Here is a 14,436-nt window from a genome sequence, read left to right as displayed (position 1 = left end):
AGGAAATTTGGAGTGCCTGGATCCGATTACCAGACACTTTTAGCACCCTGAAAAATATAGCAATGGCTTTACTCACAATTTTTCCCTCTACATACTTTTGTGAAACCTTATTCTCAACGTTAAATAATATCAAAACCAACAAAAGAAACAGATTGAAAGATGAAGTTAGTAGCGCTTGCTTGGGCTTGAAGTGTACAAAATACCAACCTTCAATTGAAGATTTAGCCTATGAAATTCAGCAACAAAAAAGTCACTAATAGGCAGATTAGTTAAAGAATTCCCCCTCCCCCTCACTTATCTTAGTTCACGGCACCCCACACAAGTTAAATAATATCAAGACCAACAAAAGAAACCGACTGACAGATGAACAAAGAAGTCACTAAGCAGGTAAGTTAAATAATTAGGTTTTGGTTTATTAAATACAGTTATATATTACAATTATACATTTTTGTTATTTAAACTATAAATATCGCAAAATTATGGTTTTTTTTCTCGAAGTGACACACCACCCGAGTTATGCTCGGTTTTTTGGCGAATTTTGACACACCAAGCTCAAAAGGTTGCCCATCACTGGCATAGGAAGTCATGAACACTTTATGTATGGCCTTTTTTATGAGTTGCACCCTTGGAAAATGTAATTAGTTTGCAGTCCTTCAGGAATGATTTGAAGTTGTGGACATTGGTGTCTGCATAATTTTCCAAGTGTAGATTTAAGTCTCCCAGGAAGATAATCCTAGAAAATTGGGACATGGCAGAGAAAGTAATCTCTACATGTTGAGGCTCTGCCTTGGACCAAGCTCCCAGAGGACGGAAAATGAGGAGTAGAGTGATTTGATTTGTCTATTTTGAATCATTGCAACATATATTCCAGTTAAGGGAAAACCTCAGAACTAACTAAAGACACATGGAAAAAACTCTTAAATATAAGAGCAAGTCTGCTGCCTTTTTTACCTTGGGGAATGAATAATACCATAATCGGGTGCATAGATGTGAGGCAATATCAGACTATCAGATGTACCTGAGAAAGGTGTTACTATGAGCTTTTGTGTCTGTGGCAAGTTTCTCTTCATATTCTCTTTTAGCCTTCTGTATCGATGCTTTACATCTAACTTGCCAGTGTTTATGTTGCGTCTTATTTTCTTCATTCAGATCCTTTTTCTATTCTTTGATGGATGTTCTTTTGGCTCTAATGGCCTCTTTCATTTCGCCTTTTAACCATGCTGGCTGTTGTTTGCTCTTCTTTCCACCTCTGTTACTACGTCAAATACACCCGGTCTGGGCTTCCAAGGTGGTATTTTTAAACAATGTCCATGCTTGATTTAAAGTCCTAACCTTCTTCTTAACTATTTTCCTCATTTTATCATACTCACCCTTTAAATTAAATGCTGCCACAGTTGATTTCCTTGGTGACTTCACTATCAACTCAAATTTGAGCATGTTATGATCACTGTTTCCCAGTGGGCCCAACACCATTACCTCTCGTACTATACCCTGTATTCCACTAAGGACTAGACCTAAAAAAAGCTCCACCCCTTGTCGGTTCTTGAACCAGTTGCTCCAAGAAGCAGTCATTTGTTATATCTAGGAATTTTACCTCCTTAGCACTCTCTGATGTAATCTTTTTCCAGTCAATACTGGGGTAATTGGAACCACCCATTATTATATTGTTGCCCAATTTGCCAGCTTTCCTAATTTGTGTAATTTCTATATGTTTTTCTACACCATCTATATGTGTCTACCTAAACTGTTATATAGATCTCCCCATCGGTTCTCTGGATAAGGAGGGCATATGCGATTGGGGGAGGGGCACAAATGGTCCTTTGGGGGAGGTTGCCAGTTGCTATGAGCCGCCAATCAGCACTGAGCAAAGCTGTGCAGTTCAGTGAAGGAGGGACCACTAGTATTGTGGCAATGGAAGCTGCGCCGCTGCACTTATGCTTCCCTTGTGGCTTCATCTTAGTGGAGAATGGTCAGAAATGGTGTGTTTTTTCACAGCCTGTGCTTCTGTCCACAAATGGCTAAAAAAGGTGCAAGATGAAAACAAAGCCCATAAAAAAGCAGAACTTGAGGTGTAGTTGAAAACAGAGAGCTGAGATTATATACAGAGGATGTTTTGCAGTTCACTTAGATGGGAAATAATTTCAAATTTAGGGGCTGGGCAACTTTTAATCCCTGTTTTGTTTTGTCTTTTGTTTGTTTGTTTTTTTTGGCTCATTCTGTCTGATCACAAATCTTTGATAATAATCCAATTGGTGTGTGTGGATTCTCATTTAAATTATATAAAATGTAACCCAACTTGAAGGGGGTAGGGCCAAAAATTTACATGGATGGAAGGGAGGCTGCAGCTTTTATGTATTTACTCACCTCTGTTCTAGATTATGGATTTTCCTCTTTCACCAAATGAATTATAGCAATAATCATGCCTACAGATATCACTTACTTCTTTGCCTTTCAGGTTGTGGCATCCCAAAAATTACAAACACAGGCCCTGGGTTCCAGTCAGGCAAGTGGCCCTGGCAGGTTAGCCTGCTTTTCCAAGGCACCTACACCTGTGGGGGGTCTCTGGTTTCAGAGAGCTGGATCCTCTCAGCTGCCAACTGCTTCATTGGGTAAGTGTCAGAATTTTGCCACTAGTTTCATCTAGTAATGTCCTAGTACAGTGTCTGTGATATCACAGTTCCCTACAGATTGTCATGCAATAGAATTAGTCTGGCATTGAATTTCCGGGCATAACACTGGCAGCAGTCAGCAAAATACTGAGTACTACTGGCTGAGTATCAACCCCTGAGAATTTACCATTACCCTTATGCATATTCATTAGAGATTTCTTGGAAACCCAACTAGTTTGCAACCCTTGATGAGCAGAATTTGAGACTGATGGTGTGATGGAATGTGTGAAACCCTCTAAAAATAAAACTAAGGTATTAAAGCAAGTTGTCAGCATGTTGAAAGACTTTCAGTGAAACTGCCAGAAAGTTAGGGCTCCTTAAAAAATGTTGTGCATGCTAAATTGAACTAATACATGTTAACCTATTAACACGTTAAGTCAATTAGTGCATGTTAAAAAGCTTTAACACATGCTAAATTGAAATGATCCAAAAAAAGTTGAAAATGGGGAAGTAAGCCCACATGAACCAAAAACGGACCGAAAATATTTGCCCTGTGCTGTGCACATTTCTACTACCAGATAGCTGCCAGTTCTCAGACTGCAGAAAAACAACAATTCTCATCCTAGTCCTTAAGCCACATCCAGCTAGTCGGGTTTCCAGGAACATGGATGAGATAGATTGGCATAAAGATGGAAGTAGTGCATGTTACATTACCTAATGCATATTCATTGTGGGTAGCTTGAAAACTATATTGGCTAGGTGTGTCCCAAGGACTGGGTTGAGAACCCCTGAATTAGATGTTATGAGTTTCCCAGCACAAGAATTTAGATGACATTTTGCGATGTATTGATGGGTAGACACTTACCTCTTGTGGACATCTTTAATTTTAGAAAATATTTCAAGAAATAGGCTTTAGGCCTAGCTCAACGGCTCTGAAACCTTTCCTAGGGGAACACTCGGCCAGTCAGGATTTCAGGATATCCACAGTGAATATTCATGACAGAGATGTCCATGCAGTGGAGGAGGTGCATGCAAATCTCTCTCATGAATATTCATTGTGGATATCCTGATCAATAGAAATAAAACAAAATAAAACATGGAAAAGAAAACAAGATGATACCTTTTTTATTGGACATAACTTAATACATTTCTTGATTAGCTTTCGAAGGTTGCCCTTCTTCGTCAGATCGGAAATAAGCAAATGTTGGTAGATGACAGTATATATAAGTGAAACATCAAAGCATTTCAGTAACAGTCTAACAGGATGGGGGTGGATAGGTGAACAAAGGTCCAGCACATGGAATGCTACAAACAAAGGTCCAGCATATGGAATATTACAAACAAAGTGATCTGTGTCTCCCTATTCAGAGTTAGACTGTCACTGACATGCTTTGATATTCCCATACATATCTCCAGGTCTCTCACCTATCCACCCCCATCCTGTTAGACTGTCACTGAAATGCTTTGATGTTTCACTTATATATACTGTCATCTACCAACATTTGCTTATTTCTGATCTGACGAAGAAGGGCAACCTTCGAAAGCTAATCAAGAAATGTATTAAGTTATGTCCAATAAAAAAGGTATCATCTTATTTTCTTTTCCATGTTTTATTTTGTTTTATTTCTGTTGATTACCTTTAAAAGTGGACTAACACGGCTACCACACCTCTCTACTCAAGATGGATATCCTGAAAATCTGACTGGCTGGAGGTTCCCCCAGGACAGGTTTGGGAACCACTGACCTAGCATATTCTTGCGATTAACTTTCTAGGGCTTTACCTCTTCTTTCATCAAGTATCACCTATATATTGTAGAGACACCATAGGTGGCCCATTCCAAAGCCGGAGATTTATCTCCACAATGCAGCAGAATGCTGGAGGTTTTTCTCATGGGTCCAAGCCATGTCTAAAACCAGTTATAGCAGATATACATGCCAAAAACTGACATATTCTGATCAATAAACACCAAATCCCACAAAGAAGCTTCTCAGAGCCTATGTAGCAAACCTTGATACCACCAGTTCTCGAGACACAAACATAGAGACTCCAAGGGTGAGCCATCTCAAAGCTGAAGATTTATCACCAGTACGCTGGAGATTGAAGGACAATGAGTGAGGTTTATCTCGTGGACCCCAGGTAGATCTAACACCAGTTCAGGAATATGTACTTTACAAAAACTAACGTGGAGGGGAATAATCGAACAGCGCCGGTGAAATACATGGCCGGCGATGTATTTTGGCGGTGCCACAAAGAGCTGGCCAGAACCGTATATTCGAAAAAGATGGCCAGCCATCTTTTGTTTCGATAATATGGTTCCGGCCAGCCAAATGCATTGGATTTGGCCGGGGTTTGAGATCTCAAACCCGGCCAGATTCAAGGCATTTGGCTGTGGGAGGAGCCAGCAATTTTAGTGCACTGACATGTTGGGACACCAACCGGCCACCCTAGGGGTCACTGCGGTGGACTTCAGAAAACCTCCCACGTGCATAGCTCCCTTACTTTGGGGCTGAGCCCCCCAACCCCCCACCAAAACCCACTACCCACAAATGTACTGCACCCACTAAAACTTCTCCAGGGACATGCATACAGCATCTAGGACTTATTGCTGCTGTATAATCTTGGTACACCAGTTCACACCTGAAGACTACTCTCTCTGAAAAAGTCCTTTCTTGGCATAACAACCACCTTTACTCACAGTTAACTGCAGATCAGAGGTTGTGCCCCACTGGCAAAGAGTCCCCTAGTACTAAGATTAGCAGTAGGTCAGAGCTGGAACAATGGTGTACAATGCCCTCTTTCAGCACCATTCAAGGTAAGAACTACGTTCTCTAACGTGGGTAACACAGGAAAGGGATCTAAAACTATCTTACAAAAATGGCCACAACCGCATGGACTACAACAGGAAACAAAACAGGGCACACTCTGACCCAGTAAGCAGGGGGAAAAGCACCATGGGAGTAGAACCTACCAACTACCAATACCTACACCCATCACAATGCATTGCTGATGTGACTCTGCAGTGCAAATAACAGAAAAGGTGCCACACTCACCCCAGAGCCACATCACAAGCAGGCAAAGGCTGTCGGAGGACAGAACACATTCTGCTGTCATGGAGGTGGGTACGGAATTTGAGGCTGGCAAAAAGTTTTTTATTTTTTGTTTTTTAGTGTGGGAGGGGGTTGGTGACCACTGAGGGAGTATGGGGAGGTCATTCCCGATTCCTTCCGGTGGTCATCTGGTGAGTTGGGCCACCTTTTTGAGGCTTGGTCGTGAAAATAAAAGGACCAAGTAAACCCGGCGAAGTACTGCTTAACGCCGCTTTTTTTTTCCATTATCAGCGAAAGCTGGCCATCTGGTAGCCACGCCCATGCTCGCCCATGTCCCGCCTTCGCTAATCTACCGATACGCCCCCTTGAACTTTCGCCGGTGAAGCGACGGGAAAGCGGTGATGCTGTCAAAAATGCCACTTTCGATTATACCAATTTCGCCGCTTTTAAGAAATCGCTGGCCATCTCCCGATTTATGTCGGGAAATGGCCGGCGATCACTTTTGAAAGTGAGCTGGATAGTCTAATCCAGTGGTTCCCAGTCCTGGTCCTGGAGGCACCCCAGCCATCTGGGTTTTCAGCATTTACATAATGAACAGTCATGAGAGAAATTTGCTCTCTATGATGTCCTGCCCTCGCAGAAATAGGAAATTCTGTCAGAGGAGACAGGACATAGGTAGTGGGGTTAGTGGTAGTTAGTGGGGTTCCTCAGGGGTCTGTGCTAGGACCACTGCTTTTTAATATATTTATAAATGATTTAGAGATGGGAGTAACTAGCGAGGTAATTAAATTTGCTGATGACACAAAGTTATTCAAAGTCGTTAACTTGCGACAGGATTGTGAAAAATTACAGAAGGACCTTACGAGACTGGGAGACTGGGCGGCTAAATGGCAGATGACGTTTAATGTGAGCAAGTGTAAGGTGATGCATGTGGGAAAAAAGAACCCAAATTATAGCTACGTCATGCAAGGTTTCACGTTAGGAGTTACAGACCAAGAAAGGGATCTGGGTGTCGTCGTCGATAATACACTGAAACCTTCTGCTCAGTGTGCTGCTGCGGCTCGGAAAGCGAATAGAATGTTGGGCATTATTAAGAAAGGTATGGAAAACAGGTGTGAGGATGTTATAATGCCATTATATCGCTCCATGGTGCGACCACACCTTGAGTATTGTGTCCAATTCTGGTCGCCGCATCTCAAGAAAGATATAGTAGAATTGGAAAAGGTGCCGCGAAGGGCGACTAAAATGATAGCGGGGATGGGACGACTTCCCTATGAAGAAAGACTAAGGTGGCTAGGGCTTTTCAGCTTGGAGAAGAGACGGCTGAGGGGAGACATGATAGAGGTATATAAAATAATGAGTGGAGTGGAACAGGTGGATGTGAAGCGTCTGTTCACGCTTTCCAAAAATACTAGGACTAGGGGGCATGCGATGAAACTACAGTGTAGTAGATTTAAAACAAATTGGAGAAAACTTTTCTTCACCCAATGCGTAATTAAACTCTGGAATTCGTTGCCGGAGAACGTGGTGAAGGCGGTTAGCTTAGCAGAGTTTAAAAAGGGGTTAGACGGTTTCCTAAAGAACAAGTCCATAAACCGCTACTAAATGGACTTGGGAAAAATCCACAATTCCAGGAATAACATGTATAGAATATTTGTACGTTTGGGAAGCTTGCCAGGTGCCCTTGGCCTGGATTGGCCGCTGTCGTGGACAGGATGCTGGGCTCGATGGACCCTTGGTCTTTACCCAGTGTGGCATTACTTATGTACTTATGAGACAGGACATCATAGAGGAATGGGCCTGAGGCAGAGTGCCATAATTCTGCCAATGATGTGCACAAGTTTGAAGGACCAGGGGGGAGAGATGAGAGAGAAACACTGGAGTCCGGAATGTAGGGATAGAGAGGAGATAGGTAGATACTGGCTGGACCCAAGAGGGAGAGAGCGGTCAGGGAAGGCCCTTGAAGGTGGGGAAGAAAAGGTGAGACAGATCCCGAGCTGGGAGCCAGAATGCATGTGAATAGGGTACTTGTGCGTGTGAGTGTGAGAAGGGGCAGAATTGCGGGTGTCACACACCAAATACATGTGACTTGGCATGTCTGCAAATACCAAGCAATAACTGTACCTTTAAAAAGGCAGCACTGCATATATAGAACACTAATATGCTCCTTATTGGAAAAGCTAAACTCTTATACATTCCCACATAAACTACATGTCAGCAGAATCTCTCACCTCAGTCACACACAGGGCACAGACCAAACCCCACCAATTACAGAATAAAGGACCAAAAATTACAAATTATCCCATAGCTCGGCATCTCCCTTGCAGTTTCCACTCCCCCCACCTCCATAGATTGGTGTCAACCTTGCCTTTCCCTACACCCTCACGCCCTTTAGCCCAACCTCTCTCCTGCCCTTCCCTATGCCCCCACCCCAGCTTGAGCTACTACTGAAAAAAAGGTGTGAGCAAAATCCAAATTAATAAATAAATTAATAAAAATAAATTAAGTTAATTAAGTGAGAGTCAATGCCAGCTCTTAAAGAAGTGTTAAGTGCATCTGTGCTAACTGCACAAGTGAATACACTCCTTAATTACCATGCGCTAACTTCAATGTTTAATCCATATCCAATCTCTATCTATACCATGCGTAGCCTCCACCCTTTAAGCAGTTATGCAGGATTTTCAGTGAGTGATTGCTTATGGTATGCAGTAGCTGTCAGCATAGGCTGGCATTCACTAAATCCCACACTAACTGCTTAGCACACTTTAGTAAACATGACCCCGATTTCTCTTAAGAAATGTAAGAAGTCTTTTTATATAGAAAATAGCAAATGGGAGAGGGGAGATCACAGGTAGTAGCAACAGGATTTGAACTGGGCCTCCCTGATTGTCATCCCAATGCTCTAACCACTAAGCTTCTCCTCCAATTATTTGTTTTCTTATCAGGGAGTATGCAACGCCAAACGACTGGACAGTGCAAATTGAAGATGGGAGTGGCAGTAAAGAGAGGAATGTGCAGAATATAATCATCCATGGGGCTTACTTCACTGTGTCAGTGGGAAATGACATTGCCATGGTGCAGCTGACCCAGCCAGTTGTGTTCAGTGACTACCTGCAGCCTATCTGTCTCCCACTTCAGAATCATCGCTTCCAGTATGGGACCACGTGCTGGGCCACTGGCCGGACTACTGGAGGAAGCCGTAATGCACCTCTTATATCTATCTATTCACTTGTTTCTTGCCTCTGCTCCTCTCAGTCCTTGCTAATCTTATTTCTTGGGCTCCTTTGCTGTCCAACAATGTTTTACTTCTGGTGTTCTTACATTTGGGATAAGAACCGACAATATTACAAGCACAATGTTCCTGCCAGAGTGAAAATGTATAGGTAATTTAAAAGTGAAGAAGGAGTCTCAGACATTTACCCCTGGTTTCTATACAAGTGCTGAAATTTGACCGTGATCCTGAGATGTGCATGCAACTTAATAGGTTAATGAGCCACAAACAGTTAATAATTGGATGCTAACAATCAATTATTAATGTTAATTGGCACCAGTTAAGATTGGTGCACACTATTCTATAACACTACATGCTGAAATCCCCATACCAAATGGGGCGTGGCCATGGGAGGGGCATGGCGGCTCAGAGGTATCCTGAAAAGTTGCACGCAGCGATGAAAGATTTGGGGGATGTGTACTCAACTTGTGCACAAGGATTTACACCAGGTTTCAATTGAAGTAAGCCCTCGTGCTTAAAGTTGGTCGTTAGAATTGGCACTATGTGCTATTCTATGAAGAGTGCTTATTACGGAGCACCCTTTAAAGAATAGCACTGCGCACCAATTTTTCCCTGGCACTAATTTGTGGTGCCATTTACTGAATGCCCTTACAGCCTATAAACGCACCATGCTGGCTGTGCCTCTGTTTTGGTTTGAACAACTTCTGACAGTGCTGTGGGCCCCCAGGCAGTAAAGGTCATTGGGCCCCCCCCCAATCTGCACACGGCCACAGCCATGGCCTTCCCCACCCCCACCCCACTACTGCACCCTCCCCGGTCCTACCTTGAAGGGCCCTGAGGAACTGGGTTCAATTCCCACTGCAGCTTCTTGTGACTCTAGGCAAGTCACTTAACCCTCCATTGCCCCAAAATAAGTACCTGTATATAATATGTAAACTGCTTTGATTGTAACCACAGAAAGGCTTATTTTTGAAGCACATGGATGCCTTAAAATGGCAAAAACAAAAAAGTCTAAATGCTGATTTTTGAAAAGCAAAAATAGAACGTATTTCATTGCAGTTCATCCAAATAGTAAGGGGGCATATTGGAAGCATATTTTGAATGAGACTAGGGCAGGCAAAAAATTTGGATATCTTTCAGTGGCAATGGAACAGGAAGATATCTCCAAGTCAAAAAGAAAGGACATTTGAATTCAGACCTGTTTCAATCATATCCAAACAACAAAAAGGTGCTCTTACTGACCAGCTGACCCCCAGTTGATGCTGTCTCCCCCCCCACCCCCTTAAGAAATGAAACTGAAAGTGAATACTAGGTGCCAAGGTTGCCAGATGGGCGGTTTTCTCGCCTAATTGGGCGGTTTTCCGCAACCCGCTGTGGGAAATTTCTGACCGCTGTGGGTTGCAGTTTTTTGGGCTGCTTTTTTTTTTCCCAGGCGTTTTTTTTTCTCCGCCAGCACTGCGATTTGAGGGCGTGGTTAGTGACATTGGGGGCGTGGTTAGTGACATTGGGGAGTGTTTAGTGACATCAGGGGCGGGGCTGGTGATGTCGGGGGTGGGGCTGGTGATGGCGGGGGTGGAGCTGATGATGGCTGGGGCGGGGTTGATGACGGTGAGGGCGGGGTGTGAAATTTTGGGCGGGTTTTGACACTGGTTAATTGGCAACACTGCTAGGCGCTATTTCAGCATCAAGTATTATGGGCATACTGAACAGAACAGCAAGCAGCTCCCAAGAGTAGCCTAGTGGTCAGTGCAGTAGACTGTGAACAAGGGGATCCAGGTCCCAATCCCACTCCACCTGGTACATTTGTGGTGGAAATTGTGACCTTCCAAAACCACCAAATTATCTACTGTACCTAAATATGGGACATACCTGCAGGGTGGAAGACGAATGTAATGGGATACTTTTAGGTACAGCAGGTTTTATTTTGTTCCTGGAGGGCTCATAATACAAAAAGGAGTTTTGATTGGCATTGTGCCTGAGTGCCATTGTTTAAAGTTCACTGCACTGACCACTAGGCTACTCCTGGGAGCTGCTGAGACATCTGTGTGGCTATTTCTCTCAAAATGATACCAGACAGATGTTCTTGTGCCTGCCTTTTTGGTGTTTATAAGTTGGACATATCAGTTTGGAAAATGGTTCTTCTTTATAGATGTCTTCTGTGCAAAAAAGACCATCTTTGAGAAATTTTCAAAAGGGAAACGCAGATGTTTTACCTATTTGAAAATGGCTTTTTTTGGATGTAATGAGCAAAATGTCCCAATTCTAACGTGGACGTGTTAGCAAAAATGCCCCTCTCTATATATTTTTTGTTCCATATTTTTAAATTATTGTTTTAGGATTAGAACTGAGGCACGGCCAGATGAATTATAATTGAGTCAATATTCAAACGGAATTATCCAGATAATTCCCCTAGTTGGCCTTGTCTGTGGATTTGCAGTAATAATTATCTAGACAGTGCCACTGAAAATTCTTATTAATCGCCTCAGCACTGTGGGGCCCTTTTACAGAGCACAGTAAGCCCAAAGCAGGCTTACTGCTCGCTATTACAGTAGTACCGCTGGCCCAACGCGGTCACTGGTGGTAGTTCTGGGTAGATTGTGCACCATTTCTGAGGGGAAAATACCCATGCTGCCCGGTTACTGACGGGTTAACGCAGGAGCCCTTACCGCCACCTCAATGGGTGGTGATAAGGGCTCCCCGGAGTGTTACCATATGGCCATTTTGTTTTGAGGGCTTTTTGTCCACTGCGGTAAAAAGGGCCCTGGCGTGCGAGAAAAACAGCCCCCACTGCTACCGCAGGGCCATTTTTCCTGCTGCTTGGTAAAAGGACCCCTCTATGAATAGTGCCAGAGCAGTGTGTGAGTAGAGCAAGTTATCCAGATAGTTGCAGAAAGCTGTCCTAAATTTATCCAGATAGCAGACTGAATATCACCACTATCTAGATAACTCTGTCGCTGACCACTCTACATATATATTCAACATCACCTGCTACCTGGATAGCAGCACTGAATGTATGCATAATTTAAGTTATGGACAACATTTAAAACAAATGCCATCCATATATATAAATATTGGGCCAAATGTGTTTTAAACTGGAAGAAACTAAAATAGAATATTTAGTCTAGAAATCAGTGACTTCTTCTGACAAATAGGGACAGTTTAAGGTATGAAGTTAGGGATTCTTGTTCATGAATCCACATTTATTATTTTTAAAAACTGATCTATTGTGCTTTTTCAGACATATTTTGCTTTTTGATTCATTTCTCCTTTCTCGGCCCCCAGTGCCAGCTTATATATCTGAGAGTGTGAGATATTATCTCTTGTGTTCACAGAGCCTGGGATGCTGCAAGAAGTAGAGGGGGTTCTCATTGGACCCAAGAAATGCAACTGTCTCTACAGCCAAACCAGCTCTAGGTATGAGAGCATTTCCATATCACCTGAAATGGTCTGTGCTGCCTCTGAAAGTGAATGGAGCACCTGCCAGGTGAGACGACTTTGATAGTGAGGTCCCTTGAATATTTGGAAATTCTCCTGATTTGACCAGGAAGCGTTGGGTCTACAGCCCAAACTGAAATCCCTAAGGTGCCCTTTTACTTAGCATGTAATAACGGAATTAGCGCATTCTAAATGCTAAGAAGCCCATTTTATGCTTTGTAGCATTTAGTGTGAGCTAAGCTTTAGTAAAAAGGACCTTACATGAATTGTGTTTTGGCATCTTGCCTGCATCAGGAATCAATTGTGCATAAAAACAGACATCACAAAATATATTTAAAATATATTTAAAACGTATTGACATGAAGGGATCCTTTTACAAAGTGGAACTACTGCTTAGTGGCATGCTGAATGCGAAGAAGCCCATTCAATTCCCATGGGCTTCTTCACATTCAGTGCATGCTAATCGGTAGTGCTGCTTTCTAAATGGAGCCCTAAGGGTTTAACAAAAATCATTTTTAACAGGTTTTTAAACATATATGATAAAAAACATATAAAATCAAGAAATATAAATAATTAAAATGATACCACAAAACATAAAGTGATATAATAGTAGGAAACACATATATTGAAAATCTAAACTCTCTGGATCTGGCCAGATAACGCAGGGTCTACAGAACAAACGCCATATCCCTAAGACAGTTTTTACTGCTAGAACAACCATGAAAGAGAGCAAGAAGCCTTTCTTTCCTATGTTGCTGTCCCCACTTTCATCTAAAGCAGGTAAGAGAAAAGGTGAGCCAACGGTACTCCTCAGTGTGTAATAAATCCATAACACAATATAAAACCTAAGAAATAACATTTATCAATTGACTCTGCATGCAGAGACTTCTATATCAATATTGGCTGTGAAATAAAGAGTATTAATTCTTATTTGCTTAGTTCTTTTTTGTTATTATGAATTTATTACAGACTGCCTGCATTGATGAAACATTTATGCATGCTTTTTACCCTCGGTATTTGCACAAACTTTCAAAGGCCAAATGCTTAATATTTTTGTGCACTGTTTCCTCCCCTTGCCTAAATATGCTCCTAGGAAGCCTCCTCTAAGTGCACTGAAAAGTATATGCACACTTTTTACCCCATTAAGGGAGGACAATTATTATATAGCATGAGTAAAATGTTTTTTAACTACTGAAACTACTTTCAAAATTGCTTAAAGGTAATTTATCAGAAAAAATAACAGGCCTTCTCTGAAGACCCAATCAATATGTAATATACCAACAATTTTATTGATGATGTATTTACATAATACCACAATGGTCATTATAGAACTAAGCAATATAACACAGTACATATAATATCTTCAAAACAGTATGAAAGGAAATCCATCATCCAGTTTTCCATATTTAACAACAGATCCCTTGCCCCCCCCCCCCCCCGCCAAGTTAAACAAAACAAAAAAAAACACCCATACATGGAGGACCAAATATAAATCTAGAGTTGACACATGCGGCTTGAGCCCGGAAACCAACCCTGCATTCACCAAGACGCGGCCAGAATGAGGCAGTCCAGCAGGTCACCAAAAGAAAAAAAAATAGGGGATGAACCCTCAAACAGAGTTCAAGATCATGCTTCTGGCCCTGTGCGGAAGGGACCGAATGCAAAAATCCCACCCTGACAAAAATAGTTTCTTACGCTTGGGGGAACAGTCAGCATGTCTTCTTTTCAAAAGCATCAATGCGTGCATGTGGTTCCGCCAAGCCCAAAAACAGGGGGCCTCCTCTCCCACCAGGCACACAAAATGACCCGCTTTCCCATGGCTCCTGCCTTGCGAATTAATAAGACCTGAGTTTGGTTGGAAATATGAAAAGACTCATACTTATCAAGCAACCAGCAGCTGCCGATCCAACAACTTCCCCAAATAATTTGATATGTCTCTCCAGAATTGTGCTATTTTTGGGCAGCTCCAGAAGGCATGAAAAAATGAATTATTATCTTGTCGGCATTTTTGACACACAGGTGTATCTATGCCCCCTGCTTTGATCTTTTGCTCTTGTGTAAAATAAACCCTATGTAATGTGCGAAATTGACACTCTCGAATCTCAACATTCA

General features: G+C 42.4%; 1 protein-coding gene across 1 annotated transcript in view; it reads left to right on the top strand.

Moving 5' to 3' along the window:
- The window catches only part of PRSS53 (serine protease 53), a 104,538-nt gene that overhangs the window by 66,779 nt on the left and 23,323 nt on the right, over positions 1-14,436 (top strand). The window contains exons 7-9 of the mRNA XM_030209969.1: positions 2,456-2,609; positions 8,603-8,856; positions 12,222-12,373. Coding sequence (XP_030065829.1) covers positions 2,456-2,609; positions 8,603-8,856; positions 12,222-12,373 — 560 coding nt within the window. The remainder of the gene's footprint in view (positions 1-2,455; positions 2,610-8,602; positions 8,857-12,221; positions 12,374-14,436) is intronic.

Source organism: Microcaecilia unicolor, chromosome 7 (genome assembly GCF_901765095.1).
Source record: "Microcaecilia unicolor chromosome 7, aMicUni1.1, whole genome shotgun sequence".
Taxonomy (NCBI): Eukaryota; Metazoa; Chordata; class Amphibia; order Gymnophiona; family Siphonopidae; genus Microcaecilia; species Microcaecilia unicolor.
This window is presented reverse-complemented; position numbering and strand designations above follow the sequence as displayed.